Here is a 15,388-nt window from a genome sequence, read left to right on the forward strand (position 1 = left end):
TGGAGGATGAGGGGAGTGGCAGTCACAATTGCACAATCGTGTCATTATTTGGATTCAGATTAAGCTTCATATTAAAAACCGTTACGAATGTATAAATGTATACACCTGCGGCAAGGGAAAAATAAAAACTTAATAGAAAAAAAGAGACATTGATTTACTTTGAGTGGGCCTGCTGCGCGGCAGGGTGAACGACTGGTTAGCACATCTGCCTCACAGTTCTGAGGACCGGGGTTCAAATCCCGGCCCCGCCTGTGTGGAGCTTGCATGTTCTCCCGTGCCTGGGTGGGGTTTCTCTGGGCACTCCGGTTTCCTCCCACATCCCAAAAACATGCAAGGTAGGTTAATTGAAGACTCTAAATTGACCTTAAGTGTGAATGTGTGCGCGAATGGTTGTTTGTTTCTATGTGCCCTGCGATTGGCTGGCGACCAGTTCAGGGTGTACCCCGCCTCTCGCCCGCAGATAGTTGGCATAGGCTCCATCACGCCCGCGACCCTTGTGAGGATAAAGCGGTACAGAAAATGGATGGATGTATGGATGGGCCTGCTGCCCTCTGCTGGAATATACTGTACAATGCATCTAATCAAATAGATTTGTGACACGTTAAAACTTTAGTTAAAACGTCGTAAAAATGTATTTTTTTAAGGTACAAAAGATCAAATTCCCATATTATATATATATATATATATATATATATATATATATATATATATATATATATACAAAAACGTTTTGCACTTTTCCAAACAAGCTATGTAAGTTGGGTAAATCTGTTACACATTGACGGTTGACCCCAAGTATTTAAAGTCCTCCACCCTTGCTATCTCTTCTCCCTGTAGCCTCACTCTTCCCCCACCATCCCTCTCATTCATACACATATATTCTGTCTTACTTCGGCTAATCTTCATTCCTCTGCTTTCCATTCCTCATTCCTCCATCTTTCTAACTGTTCCTCCACCTGCTCCCTGCTTTCACTGCAGATCACAATGTCATCTGCAAACATCATGGTCCACGGGGATTCCAGTCTAACCTCATCTGTCAGCCTATCCATCACCACTTCAAACAGGAAGGGGCTCAGGGCTGATCCCTGATGCAGTCCCACCTCCACCTTAAATTCGTCTGTCACACCTACAGCACACCTCACCGCTGTTCTGCTGCCCTCGTAGATGTCCTGTATTATTCTAACATACTTCTCTGCCACTCCAGACTTCCGCATGCAGTACCACAGTTCCTCTCTGGGTACTCTTGTCATAGGCTTTCTAACTTCCCCCTTACTAATCATTGCCGCTTCCTGGTCCACCACACTTGCCACTTCTACTCTCCCTTCTCTCTCATTTTCCCCATTCATCAACTCCTCAAAGTATTCTTTCCATCTAGCTAATACACTGCTGGCACCAGTCAACATATTTCCATCTCTATCCTTAATCACCCTAACCTGGTGCACATCCTTCCCATCTGTATCCCTCTGTCTATATATATATATATATATATATATATATATAATAGGATCAAAAATGAGAAAGTTGCTGGAAGTTGTCTACTACAATAACCCTTGATTTAAAGAAAAAACCAAAAAAAAAACAATTGGTTAACTCTTGACTAGAATAGGTCATTAAGACCCTTTACATTGCACACATTCCTTTAATGTATCTTGGCTTAGACAACTTGACATGGACTTCTATATAAGTATCAGTCCCGCGGTTCTTACGCACTTCATCTGCCAAATATTTTGTCCTCTTTTTGTTCTTCCCATCACTCCTGGTTAATCTTATTCAAGGTTGAGGGGCCATTAGATTCTAAGGAGGACTTTGCGCTCATTACGTAACACTTTGTTCTACCCTTTTGTTAACAGGGATTTAGTAAAAACTCAGAGGGGTTTAGGCTTGGAGCAGAAATATATTTTGTTAGGTTTCACACTGGAGAGAGTGTCATACTGCAAAACAACACACATGCTCTCAGCTGGCACTAAATTGGGTACACCATTGAGATCCAATACTAGAGCGCTATTAAACTATTGCATTTACCGAGATTACAAAATTCATTTTCGAGCGAAAATATGTTTTTTTTTATTGTGGCTGTTTACAGTAGTGTAAAATCCAATTATTCTAATTTGAAGTTTGAAGTAACTTGGTTTGTGGTTATATTATGTAAATGTAAGTAATAGAAATACAAACTTGTAGATTTATTTCTCTCAAGCAGATGCAAGCACTCCTTTTTTTAGCATATTTTGATGGGACTTTAACAAGTCTGAAATATATGTACTTTTATGTAGTTTTTAAATTCTACCAATTTGTACGTCAAAACAGACTTTTCATTTTCTATTTGATAAACAGGTGCAGATCGTCTCTACGACAACATTGAAGAAATGATAGGGTATCGTCCATGGCCATTAATGAAGATTTGCTGGCTTTACATTACCCCTGCTGTTTGTCTGGTGAGTGCAATCATGCGGTAGGTGCAAGTCATTTCCATGACAAAGGCAATGAATTCACGTATGGCAAATGTCTTAACGTCACACTCACAAATCCAATACATGTACTCAATGTCTGGAGTTTTTTCACAGAGCTTCTTGTTGTTGTTCTTCTCTCAAGCTTGAAATGACATGCTTGAAATGACACGAGAAGAGGAACAAGGAAGAGGTGCATGAGAAGAAATTAAGGATTTAAACTTTGTGACGTGAGGAATTTGAGAAAGGTGCTGGTGTCAGTGCCAGGTGGGTTAGGATGGCGGGAACACAGAGAACACTGAGAAACATATTTTATGGTCTACTGTAAGTGGGTAAGAATCATGTAACTCTTATTGTACGCCATTTGTGGTATATTGTGATAATTGTTGAAAATTAAGATATAAATGGTAACTAACAAAGAAATTGCTTTTGATGTGATGGCCAGCATGACAGTGTGTGTGATGTTGGAATAAAAACCTTTGACCCCAGAAAATTATATCTAAAAAAAAAAAAATGAATGCACAGGGGGTCCTCGGTTTACGACAGAATTCTGTTCTTAGGCGGTGACATAACCTGAATTTGGGAGTTAGAACGCGTTGCCTATCATTAATGCACATTAGCTAGAGGGGGGATTTGAAGTGTTAAAACTGCTCACAAGATTTGAATGTCGCTTCATTTCACTAAGCCCGCCCCTCAAGTCTCTGACCGAAGCCACAACCCAACATGACATGCACAAGATGTGCACTGTACGTAACGTGGACTGTAAACAAGCTGACGTTAACCACGGCTGCTACGTTGGTAGCATGACTTAATTGTAATAGAGTGTTACTATAACAGTAAGGGCTCAAGTTTTGAAACAGCGCATCTGCGGTGGAGCGCAAATGTCAGTGGATCTGAATATGCATGCAAGGGCAAGGCTTACTGCACGTGTTTGCCAATTTCGCATATCAGTCTTCGCCAAGCTGGGCGTTCCGGTGAAGCAGAGGGAGTGTCCTTGGACATGCGCCTAGCGGAGTGACTATTGGCAGAAAGTCAATGTAAATCTATGCCTCCCCACGTCTAACTTTCGGCGCAGGTTAGACCACTGGTCTAATGTGATTTTGGATTAATTTGATCGGGGCACAGGCAGACAGATACTGAGCTCTGTGGACATATTTAAGTCGCCAGCGGTTACAGTAGACCCGCTCACTTTGTCTGTTGCCACACTAGCCAGAGCAGTGACAATGCTCCACTCACGCACGGATCGCTGCAATTACGCCTCGTCCTCTTCCGCACAGACACGTCTCCGTCAAAACTGTCAGGTACGCCACATTTAAAGGAAATGAGAGGAGCCACTTTGATCGGCGACGAATGAAGCCATCTGTGAACGCTCCCACAGTGGTGCAGCCCTGCCCACCAGGTCCGCCGGGCTGCCCTCATCTACGACATTACCAACACCGGACGGACTAACCTGCCTCTGGTATACAGTTGCACCACCCGGCGTGCAGGATTTACGGCGTTTATGAAAATGGCGCCCTAAATGTGTTCAGGTAGATGTTTTATTTTTTGGAAAGTACAATCAATCAAAAATCCCCAAAAGATGATAAACTTACCATCCATCCATCCATCCATCCATTTTCTGAGCCGCTTCTCCTCACTAGGGTCCAATGCCTTCTTTTGAAACTTTTGTTGCAAACTGGAGGTCAATATTCCTCCGTAGTTTCAGCAAAGCTCCTCAAGCCCAACTGAATGCAGCATAGTAGTGTGAGGCCGCCAACCTATGCTAACACAGTAGTAAAGTAATTACTAAAGTAACAATTTGTATGAAAAACATTTCCAGGCTGTAAATCTACCTAAGAGCATAATTGCATAAGTCATTTTTAACTTACCGTCACAGTGTCAATAAAATACCAATGTCTTTTTCTTCATTTCCTTTTGCCTTATACAGGAGTCGCCACAGCGCATCATCCTTTTTTCAACTAAGCCTGTCTTCTGCATCCTCGTCTCGAACACCAAAAGCCTGCATGTCCTCCCTAACTACATCTACAGTATCATCCTTCTCTTAGAGGAAGCTCTAGTTCTCTTGCCTGGCAGTTCTCTCCTCATTGTCCTTCTACCAATAGACTGTACTCGCTAGCTCTCCTATGGACTTGTCCCAACCATCAAGTCTAGTCTCTAACTTTGTCTCCAAAACATCTAACCTTGAATGTCCCTCTGACGAGCTCATTTCTAATCCTATCCAATCTGCTCACTCTTTAAAGAGAACCTTTATTTTCATTTCTGCCCCATCAAGCGCTGCTTCTTGATGTCTCTTCAGAGCCACTGGCTTTAAACTGCACACCATGGCTGGCGTTAACACTGTCTTGTAAGTTTTTCCCTTCAACGTAGCGGAGACTCCTCTATCACATAACATACCTGACACTTTCCTCCACCACCTGCAATTCCTCCAATTTCTTCTCCTGCTTACCACACTCACTATTGCTCCGAGCCATTGACAAGTATTACTGTGCATGATTCCACCTTTCTAAAGGTACTTTCACCTTCTTCATGTTCGCAGGGCAGATAATCCATGAACATAAAGTTCCACGTGGATTCCATTCTCACCTCATCTGTCCGTCTATCCATCATGAAAATGCCAATGTGCTTGCCAAAACTTTATTTTTTGTCGCTGTAGATTCACACTCATCTAGGTCATGGTAATCCGCATATGTTGAATCAAGGCAACTGGACTCTTCCTTTTTGTTGAATTTGTCGTTTTTTTTGTGTTTTCTGATAGCATTTTAAAAAACGACTTACACAATTACGCTCAGAAGCACCGTAACAGGGAAGGAAAAACATGCAATTGCCTGGGGCCATAAGAACAAAAATTCCTTTTTAAACATGTCACTAGACCCTCCTCCGAGCTACTCTTGAACATGCACACTCAAGAGCAGACAACAGCACAGTATTGCTGGTCATGGCAGCAGAGATAATAAAATGTTAAGCAATCCAGCCTGCAAAAGGCCAAAAAAAACAAAAACGTTTTGCATTTTTCCAGACAAGCTATGTAAGTTGGGTAAATCTGTTAAACATTGATAATATAGACAATTTATGACAAATTAATAGTTAATGGAAACATTAAGGGTTACTATGAAGTGATTATTTCGTATTTTGTCATGTACTCGAGTAATCGGCACCCTCCGACGCTTTAAAAAAAAAAAAATGTTTTCTTTTTACTACTAACATTGCATTTTATTCTCATTTATGAGGATGGACTTCTATCCTTAAACTGCATACTGTATGTTGCTACTGAGTGTATGGTATAAACTCTGTACAGAATTTGAGACAACAAAATCAATCTTTGCTAAATGGTTTGCATTCGTGATTAGCATTAGCACGCTAGCGATGACCATTTTAGGTAAAAAACAAAACAAAACAAAAAACACTACCATTCAGCTTACTCATACATCATGTTATATGTACATTTCACATCTAATATTGTCCTAAAAAAATCACTTACAGATGCTCCTCTGTCGTTTTTGGCAAATTATATCAGTGGCCAACACTGCCTCCGTACGCAATAAATGTCCGTTTGAAATATTGGTTCCGGCAGCGCAAACTTGGTTGAATTAAAAAAAAAAACTGTTTTCTTTTTTTGGAGTCCTGGCGGAGCTTCGAGGCAGAAATTCTGCGTCAACCTATTTTTGAAGTTGACTTAGCCGAGTTATTGGATTTTTTTTCTTCCCTAGTCAGTACTATTGTAAACTGAGAACCCCTTGTATTTTTTATTAATACTACTGTATTTCAGTACAGTATAATATTTCTTCTTTCAATTTATCTCAACTCCTTAAAAATTCTGATTGGCTTTACCTTTTTGTGTGGTGTCTTGAGTTTAAATTTTAGTTACTTGCTCCATGATAGGCTACGGCAAATGTGTGTGGTTGTTCATGTGTGCATTTAGGGCTTCAGATTGTACAAGGGATCAGCATATAAACACTTACTTGGACTATTTATACAAAGTTTGATCTCATCAACAATAGAGCCCAGACAAACCATACCGGGGACATGATAAGGATCGGTGAGACGACAGCTGTCAAAATTATCGATTCAGAGTCAATGGGTGTGCAGTAAAGCAAATTCTGTGCCAATCAGTGCTGATAATTACTCATTATTGTGGTATGCTAACTAAACATGCTGTACTAAAAAGAAATTTACAAATGTGCTTCATTGAGGCAATGGTTGCACAAAGCAGGAATTTGGAAACTTTTCATGGGAATTCTATAGTTTGTCTATAAAGGAAACTTCGGGAAAAAAACATACCGCAATATAATCATGATTACTGACATATAGCCGACTGTTTACATTTGATGCCCTATTAAATTCATCAACCAATAAATCAAAATGTAAAAGAATATTATTTATTATATATTTTCGAATATGGATTTTTATGCATATTGCTGATAACAAAACAAGATGTCCATTTTTATGTTGGTGTAACTCACAATTTGTAGAAATGATCAATTATCATGGATTCCCATGCAAAGTGTCCCAGTAGTCGGATTTAGATGTCTCCACGTTTCCTTTGATAATCATCACAAAACTCTGAAGGGAAGTTTCTAAAGAAAAAAAAATCCAGGGAACTTTCCAGCCTTCTGCAATCGTTGAGGTCCTACTAATCATGACTGGAGTGACGGTGAATGCAAACTGAACGTCTGAAGGTTTTTATCTTTTGTTTTGTTTTCTTACTTGCTAGGGTACCTTCGTCTTCTCCTTGGTGAGGTACACGCCTCTCAAATTCAACAAAACCTACGTCTACCCAACCTGGGCCTACGCTTTGGGCTGGTGCTTGGGACTGTTCTGTGTTCTGCTGGTGCCTCTCTGGATCCTCTTTAAAGTGACACAGATGAAAGGCACAGTATGGCAGGTATGTGTTTGGTAAAGTTGAAAGAGTAGGTGAAAAGGGGACTATTAGGTCTGTGATCATTTTGATATCAGGGGGCTGATAAAAAGCTTATCAATAGCATTTGTGTTACTTCAAGCTTCATGAAAGACAATCGATCATCTTCAATGCTTCACAGATTGATTTCTCCTTTTCTACTACCTTTATATTAGATTCTGATGAAAGGGGACCTTTAAGGTTTCAAATTATAGTTATTACCTTGCATTCCTAAACAGAAAAAAATAGTTTTAGTGTATGAATATTATTTTTCAATCCTTTAAACTCAAATTTAAAGGATTTGAGAAATCAGTTTGAAAATTCTTCATTCCTGTTTGAAATAGTACGATTTTTGAGAGCTCATTGAAAATATAAGAGAAAGATCAGGTCTCTCAAACAAATAGGGACAGACTGTAAATGAATGTATTAAGCACTGTATCACCTGTTCGTTGTCATTGACATCCACCTTATAATAACAGCCTCGTCCACAAAGTGTGTCTGCGACCTCACCTCACCTTTTCCTTCATGACACTGCTGATTGTCTCATGCGAATCTAAGACGAAAACTCAACATTGCGATGGATCCCAATGCAGTGAATAATTATTCTACATGCTGGACTCATAGCAGTTAATTACCTTAACCCAGTGTTTCCCAACCTTTAGTGATATTTTACATTAGAAACATGTCATGGCACACCACCAAACAACAATGTCACCAAAAGTATGTAATAGACTGCATGAATGATGATCTCATCTCAATTTACTCACTGATTTACCTTGAAATGTGGGCCTGTTTAGTTGAACACAAAGTTATGATTCTGTTTTATGAACGTCAACAGGTGGATACACAGTTTAATTTAATTCTAATTTAATTGTTCTGCCTGTCACTAGACGTCGCTGGCATAGATAGATAAATATCCATCCATCCATCCATCCATCCCTCCATCCATCCATCCATCTTCTGTACCGTTTTATCCTCACAAGGGTCGCGGGCGTGCTGGAGCCTATCCCAGCTATCTTCGGGCGGGAGGCGGGTTACACCCTGGACCGGTCGCCAGCCAATCGCAGGGCACATAGAAACAAACAACCATTCGCACTCGCATTCACACCTGCGGGCAATTTAGAGTCTTCAATCAACCTACCACGCATGTTTTTGGGATGTGGGAGGACACCGGAGTGCCCGGAGAAAACCCACCCAGGCACGGGGAGAACATGCAAACTCAACAGTCCTCAGAACTGTGAGGCAGATGTGCTAACCAGTCGTCCACCGTGCCGGCGATAGATAAACAAAGATATATTATTTGTAGTAAATAAATGTTTTTCTTGGACCAAATAAGTGGAATTGGATAATCTTCCGCAGCCCACCGGATAATCTCTCATGACATACTAGTTGGAAATCACTACCTTAACGAGCACGCTTCCTTAGTCTTTACATACGACCAACTGTCTGCAAGCCTGCCGTTGCCAATGTTTGCCTAGGATGAGCAGCACGCAGTTGTTACCTTGGCAACATGCAGTCTGGCCAAAAATGACCCCACACTCCCCTGGTTTGGCACTACCACCACTGGTGACACAGGAATGATTAAAGCTCCACCAAGCCTTTTGTGGTCAAGCTTGACGACTAAACCAAAGAACCTGCACTGCTCTGGTCCCGCGGCTGCACAGCGCCAGGAACAAAACAAAGCACCAAAACTCAAATGAGTTACTAAAAAAATAGCCGCGCCTAAATTCCACTGAGTATTTCAAGCTCATGCACTTGATTCTTTTAGACGTCCCTAACATGAACTAATGTTGAGCATCACACACATTTTGGGAGATGGAACGAGAATATGACTTCTGCTTAATGTCACCACTTGTAACACATAGCCTTAAAATCCCAGCCACCTCCGAGTGGTGTCTCCTCTCCACCCCAATTTAGCCTGCATTACCATCTTGTGTGAATTTAATAACCACGTGAGTGACAAAGCTGACAGTTTTGTTGCTGGATTCCAAAATGTGCTGCGCTGACAGGATTTTATGCAACATGGTAGTGGGGAAACCCAAATTTGCAATGCAAATTCTACATGTAATTATTATTCTTAACATCGATCTGTCATCTGTTGTTGACCTCTTCTGTATCATGTCTGCATTTTTAATACAGTTTCAAATCTGAAAAGGGAAAGGCATAGAAGCTTGAGTATATCAAAGTTAAAGCGTTACCTCATGATTAATCACACAAAATATCACATTCATCATGTATTAACTCAGATTAATCAATCATTTTGACTTCTTATGCGAGTGCAAAAATAAGTGAGGAGACTCCGACTGGTGTACTCGGCGGCAAATTTTGCTTCAAAAGTCACCCCGATGGCACTTTTGAACTCTATTTTCATCAAAGCATAACAAGTTCAAAATACCATCTCAAAGCAAAATGTGGTACTTGGTGTGATGTATTTGGCCCCTGTGATTAATCACGATTGATCAAAATTGAAAAGTGTGATTAATCTGATTTTCATACAAACCCCCATTCCAATGAAGTTGGGACGTTGTGTAAAATGTAAATAAAAACAGAATACAATGATTGGCAAATCATTTTAAACCTATATTCAATTGAATACACTACAAAGACAAGACATTTAATGTTCAGACTGTTAAGACTATATAGTTCTTTTGCAAATATTCACTCATTTTGAATTTGATGCCTGCAACATGTTTCAAAAATCCTAGGACAGGGTCATGTGTCCAGGATGCTGTGATAGACTGTGAGAAAACAGCAAGACTTGAATACGGAGAAGAAAATGACCAACATTGTGTAAACATAGCTTTCAAAAACCAAAGCCAGGCAGGCATACAGCTATTTGGCAAAATGCCTTGCAAAGGCACTGAAAGAGCCTTGGCGAACTTAAACATGAGAAGTTGCAGGTGAGAGCCGTTATGAATTTGTTGCCTACAGGCAAGCGGCTTGGACAAAACACTTCCACTGACAGTTTAAACTTGTCTGAGACTCCTCATCACTCATCATCATTTACTGTATTAGTCAGATTCTGCTATAGAGTTAAGTAAATCCTCCCGTGTGCCTGAGTTAGAAAAGGTTTCTCATGCCAGATTCACACACTGTGTGGAGCAAGCCTAAAATGTGGGCATTCCCTGTCAGATCTCATCTTGCTGCATGCATTCTCTTGTGGACTTAAGCACTTTTCCTCTTACACTGGAAAAAAAAAAAAAAAAACGTCCTTACTTTGATCATGTATATTGGCTGCACATGATTAAAATGCAGTACACTGACGTAATTTTCTTATATAACATTCAAATACCTGGCCCATAACGCTCGCCTACGCTTCCTGACACTCCCTAACTACACAACAGCTCGAATGTGTCCCTACCAAATGATGCCGGGAGTCAAACAACAGCATAAGATGTTCCTGGCTTTTATAATACATCGCCGTATGTCGTAAGCGACTTCCAGAAAGCTATCAAACAGAAAGACCGAACAAAAGATATTTTACTGAGCTGATCAAAGAGGCGCTGTGTGTCGACTATTATTAGAGTTCGCCGAACAGCAGCGCGACGTAAATTTGCGCATGTGTATGAAATTGGTCGTCAGAAGCCACGGAACGATTCATAAAACAATTGTCAAGAAACCTAGCTTCTGTACAAAGGTAGGACCCAGGTTTTGCCGGATCCTTCTGCAATTACTGACAAATGGGACCCAAATACATGCACACTTGTATCCCCAGCTCTTGTCCAGCCTGCACCATCCAGAAAAAACGTAATCTTTCATTGTAAAATATTTGCACATGCATAACACTAAATTCCGCATGAAGTAAAGTTAAATGCAACTTAAAATTGTTACACTCCCATATTTCCAGCTGGAGTGTAGTGTTTTTTGCCCAATATGAAAAATATAAATACTAAATAGGAACAATATGATAACTAATCCTACGATTGACTGGCGAACATTTCAGGGCGCACCCCACCTTCTCGCCCAGAGTCAGATGACACACATTCTTCACAGCAACAACAGGCCTGTGAAATGTGTCATGTCATGAAGAAAAGTAATTAAACAGCTCTGTTGAGCCACGTTGCTGTGCCGTCTAAACAGTTTAAATTGGATTTTAGTAGGAAATGTAAGAGGAAGAATTAATCAAAGTTACATAGCATTGAGTTAGTCTGTAGTGACATTTTCCCACACATTCTGTAAATGTAAAATGTATGCCTTGTATTTTTCAGGCTTAAAACATCAGGGTGTCGATGCAGTTTACATTTACAGTATCCCACTGAATGCCTGGAAATGTTATTCTTTCCACCCGCTTTCTGATATATATGTAATCATTCCAAGAGCACCAGGGGAAGCAGCGATAGCAGCGGTCGAGCTTCTCTTAGTTTTGATTTACACGTTGGCATTAGATAACTGATTCCTATCCAGTTTGTATCCAAAGTCGGAAGAGGCCTGATTCCATCTTAAGCTATCCGATTCCATGCATTTGTTTATCTTGACCCTACCTGCGTTTCTTGTCGACGTGTCTTCACAGAATCTCAAACAGCTTTGTCGCCCGGAAAACAAGCCCCACGACTCGGCAAAGCAACCTGAGCAGTACCCGCTGAACCCCAGCAAAACTCTGGCTCCTGCTCCCAATGAGTACAAGGCAAGCGGTGGAGTTGAAATGGAGGTGCAAGTATGAGACCATGAACATTTTCAAAACGTTTTGCAAGCTGGGTGGTTTTAAGTTCTTGTGCCACTGGATGAGACATCTCTCAACTTGTCTCCATTTATTACTTAGTGGTTATTGCATTTAAATAGATAAGGTTAATGTAAATCATTTTCATTTGTCAGTCAGCCAACAAGCAGGCGGGAATATTTTCCTTCGCTAGTTGCGAGCACCGCGGTGCTGCTCTAAAGTTCTCATAAGAACCTATAAGAAAACTGTACCAAAATTAAAGCACTATGATTATGTTCTAACAGGAATATGTCCCGCAACATGTGTGCCTGTGTAAGCTCTTGTTGGACCTGTGCAAACTCTAGTAGACTTAATTTGGCAGGAAAAACACTATATTTTGCCTGTTTTATTGCAGTTTAGGAAATAAAAAGAAAATACGGTGTCTCCTTCCATTTCACTTGACAATTAACAAAATCCCTGTGAGAACATGCTCAACTCCTCAACGACTGTTTTGTTTATCCAGTGTGTCGTCACTGCCAATTTTCGCTGTGAGGGTGCAACAATTTGCACATTTTGCAGTGACCACATCAGCTGATTGGAATTTTAATCCCTTAATACACATGTTTTAAGGAGTAGTTGTTTTCATCAATGAATTCGGACTTTTGGTACCAAAAACGTTGTTAAAACAAGATTTGAATGTAGCTTGTTGTATGAGAATCACTCAAACGTACATCTTTTGATTATGATCATAAATCCAACCTGTCAATTCTCCACATATCTGCCTTTTAAAAAATGTTTACTGACTGAAAAGTGTCAATTTCTCTTGCTACCCTCAGCAATACAACTCATCTAATGATACTGGGTTTTTCTTAAAACATGCTTCTATTTTGTTATTTTAACATTTACATTGTCTTTTGTTTGTTTGCTTGTCCACTCTATGTAAATTATTGTTACGATCATTGTGTTAGAAACACGTTATATTCACGTTATATAAATATACGTACAATACATGTTATTATCATCTGTTTACACCTGCTGAGTTTTAAGAATACTAAAATCATTAAAACCATGCTGTGCACACAATAAAACAAAAAAAAAGTTGTGGAGTAAGAGGATTTGGACTGTTGCGCTGCAGTTGAAACACTTAGGCCAATCATTTGATATTTAGTCCATAAAAATGTCTTAAATGCTGAAAAATAAATACAGTTAATTGCAAGATTACAGAGTGGCTCCCAACAACGTTTTTGAAATGTATTGCAAGAATAAAAATTGAACACAATGTGTGTATTTGGGAGGAAAAAAAGTGTTAAAACATCAAGTGTAAACATCAAATGAAAGTGTTCTTGTAATTATATACGTATATACTGTACACAACCACACCTAAATTCTACTCCCAAATGTGATATTCGGCTTTTGAGTAAAATTTTAGGATGGACCGAAAAGCCACTATAACCTTCACAGGTGAACTTCATTTGACCGTCTCTACACTTGTGGCTGTGGTTGTTACGGCATTATAGAGTGTCATCAATAGGTTGCAGCAGAGATACAGAGAGACTGGAAGAGTCACAGAAAGGCATAGAATGTGGACGACTGGACGTCCTCGGAAATGAAAATAGAACACCTGTTGTGAATTTTGCCATTCAGCTCTTTGTTAGAGAACAGCAAGTTGTGCAAAAAGTATTGAAACATGTAACAGTTCGAATAGGGGAAATAAAGTTCACCTATAAAGGTGCATTTTAGATTTAACCTGAAACTTTACCCAAAAGCCAAACATCCCTAACTTTTTGTGAGTCGTGTATTTTATGTGTTGATACTAATCTTTTTAAACGGATTGCTCAAACAGAACAACAACAGTAATGTAATACATAAGAACAAGTCTTAGGTATCTGCGACATGTACAGTATTTCAGTTTTCCTAATCATGCTTCATGTTACTGCTCTAAATTCCACTTCTCTATTTGAAATGTGACTGCACTACAATGTACAAGTGGTAAGCAAGGACAAGTAGAGGGTGTTAAATCATCTAAATACGCAATATATGGAGGAAATATTTAACACATACTGTAGGGTTTTGTTCTTAGATGAAATTATGAATTATTTGTGTTGACGGTGAGCTTTTACATATTTTTTTACAACAAAGACATTCATATTTAAATCAGAATTACAGTGGTTGCCCCCAAGGTTGAACAAAATATGCGTTTGAATGTTGAACCAAATCTCTGATGTTGCACCGTCATCGTGGGTGATGAGACTCATCTCAGTGAGGAGCTATGGAAGTTATTTGTTTAACTGTTTCTTTGGCTTTTTGTGTGTTATTTTGTGAAGTCATCACAGAAGTGTGTGATGTTGATCAAGTGTGATGGTGACCATACATTGAACCGGAAGTGGAACTTGTGGCATTGTAGAATACAGTGGAACCTCGATAAAACGGACCCCGATATAACGGATATTGGATAAAACCGACTGTCGGGACTGGACAATGTGTCCAAAAATAGTTTGTCGCTTAGACTGCCGTTGACAAAGTCTATTGGTTCCGAGTCACAGATATACAGCATGACTAGATCCAATTCCAAAAGATGTGCCTCCCGTGCCTAGGTCGGGGCCATGTTGAATGTGGTGCATTGACATGTGATGATAGTTCTATCTATTGTCTATTGTGCATAGAGCACGAGCTTATGGCATGGCTCGGAGGAATACAAATCAAGTCTGGAGTCTGGAACATGCTATTTTTGGTACAGTAACATTTTTTTTTTTGTCAAGCAGTTTGCCTCTGGCAACTGATTTGGAACTAGGAAGCACACTAATTCCTAGCGGCGCATGTAAGCTACTCACCTATGATGAGTACTGGTGGGTGGAGTTTCCTCTGCATTTTTTTTTTCCATTTCCGGTAGCCGTTTTTACTTTCCTTTCAGTAACAAGGAACAAAGCAACAACAATGGCGACCGTGACAGAACAAATGGACCTAGATGACCAAATGATACGTTTAATTATGATGCAAAATCGATCGAGAAGGCGGCGACGTAGATGGTATGTAGAACCAATGGGCACGCTGGTACGTCATCACAGCATGTGACTAAAACGGACCAATCACGAAAGATGATCTCCGCGGCGTTCGACGCACAGCAACTATTTTCGACTGGTGCGCGGCAAGTTATGCAGAGGTGCTGCGCGGGGCAATTCGTCGGTCGTGTGATGCAATGCGGACGTTGTTGGCAGTGCGACCGCGGGAGTATAAAGAGGCCTTTAGTCTGTTCTATCGAGGTTCCACTGTATACCTGTCTCTGTCATTGTTGCGCAATACAATACATGGCTGAAACATCAATAAGATAAGAAAAACTAAAAATGCAGTCTTAATGTGAAGAGACTCACCTCCCAGCAATATTCATCACTGCATCATGCACTGCCTCATCAGAGT

At 40.2% G+C, this 15,388-nt stretch overlaps 1 protein-coding gene across 8 annotated transcripts in view; it reads left to right on the top strand.

The window, feature by feature from the left end:
- Positions 1-13,195, top strand: part of LOC133483825 (sodium- and chloride-dependent GABA transporter 2-like) — a 32,810-nt gene extending 19,615 nt beyond the window's left edge. The window contains exons 13-17 of one of the 8 annotated variants that reach the window (XR_009790208.1): positions 2,332-2,432; positions 3,722-3,745; positions 3,823-3,973; positions 4,372-4,788; positions 7,156-7,295. Coding sequence is in view for 6 of the 8 variants with exons in the window: in XM_061785619.1 (XP_061641603.1) it covers positions 2,332-2,432; positions 7,156-7,326; positions 11,849-11,998 (422 nt within the window). In the remaining 2 variants the exon portion in view is untranslated. The other 7 variants (XM_061785620.1, XR_009790209.1, XM_061785619.1 and 4 more) reach the window with 7 other exon arrangements.
- The last annotated feature ends 2,193 nt before the right edge of the window (positions 13,196-15,388 follow it).

Source organism: Phyllopteryx taeniolatus, chromosome 9 (genome assembly GCF_024500385.1).
Source record: "Phyllopteryx taeniolatus isolate TA_2022b chromosome 9, UOR_Ptae_1.2, whole genome shotgun sequence".
NCBI lineage: Eukaryota > Metazoa > Chordata > Actinopteri > Syngnathiformes > Syngnathidae > Phyllopteryx > Phyllopteryx taeniolatus.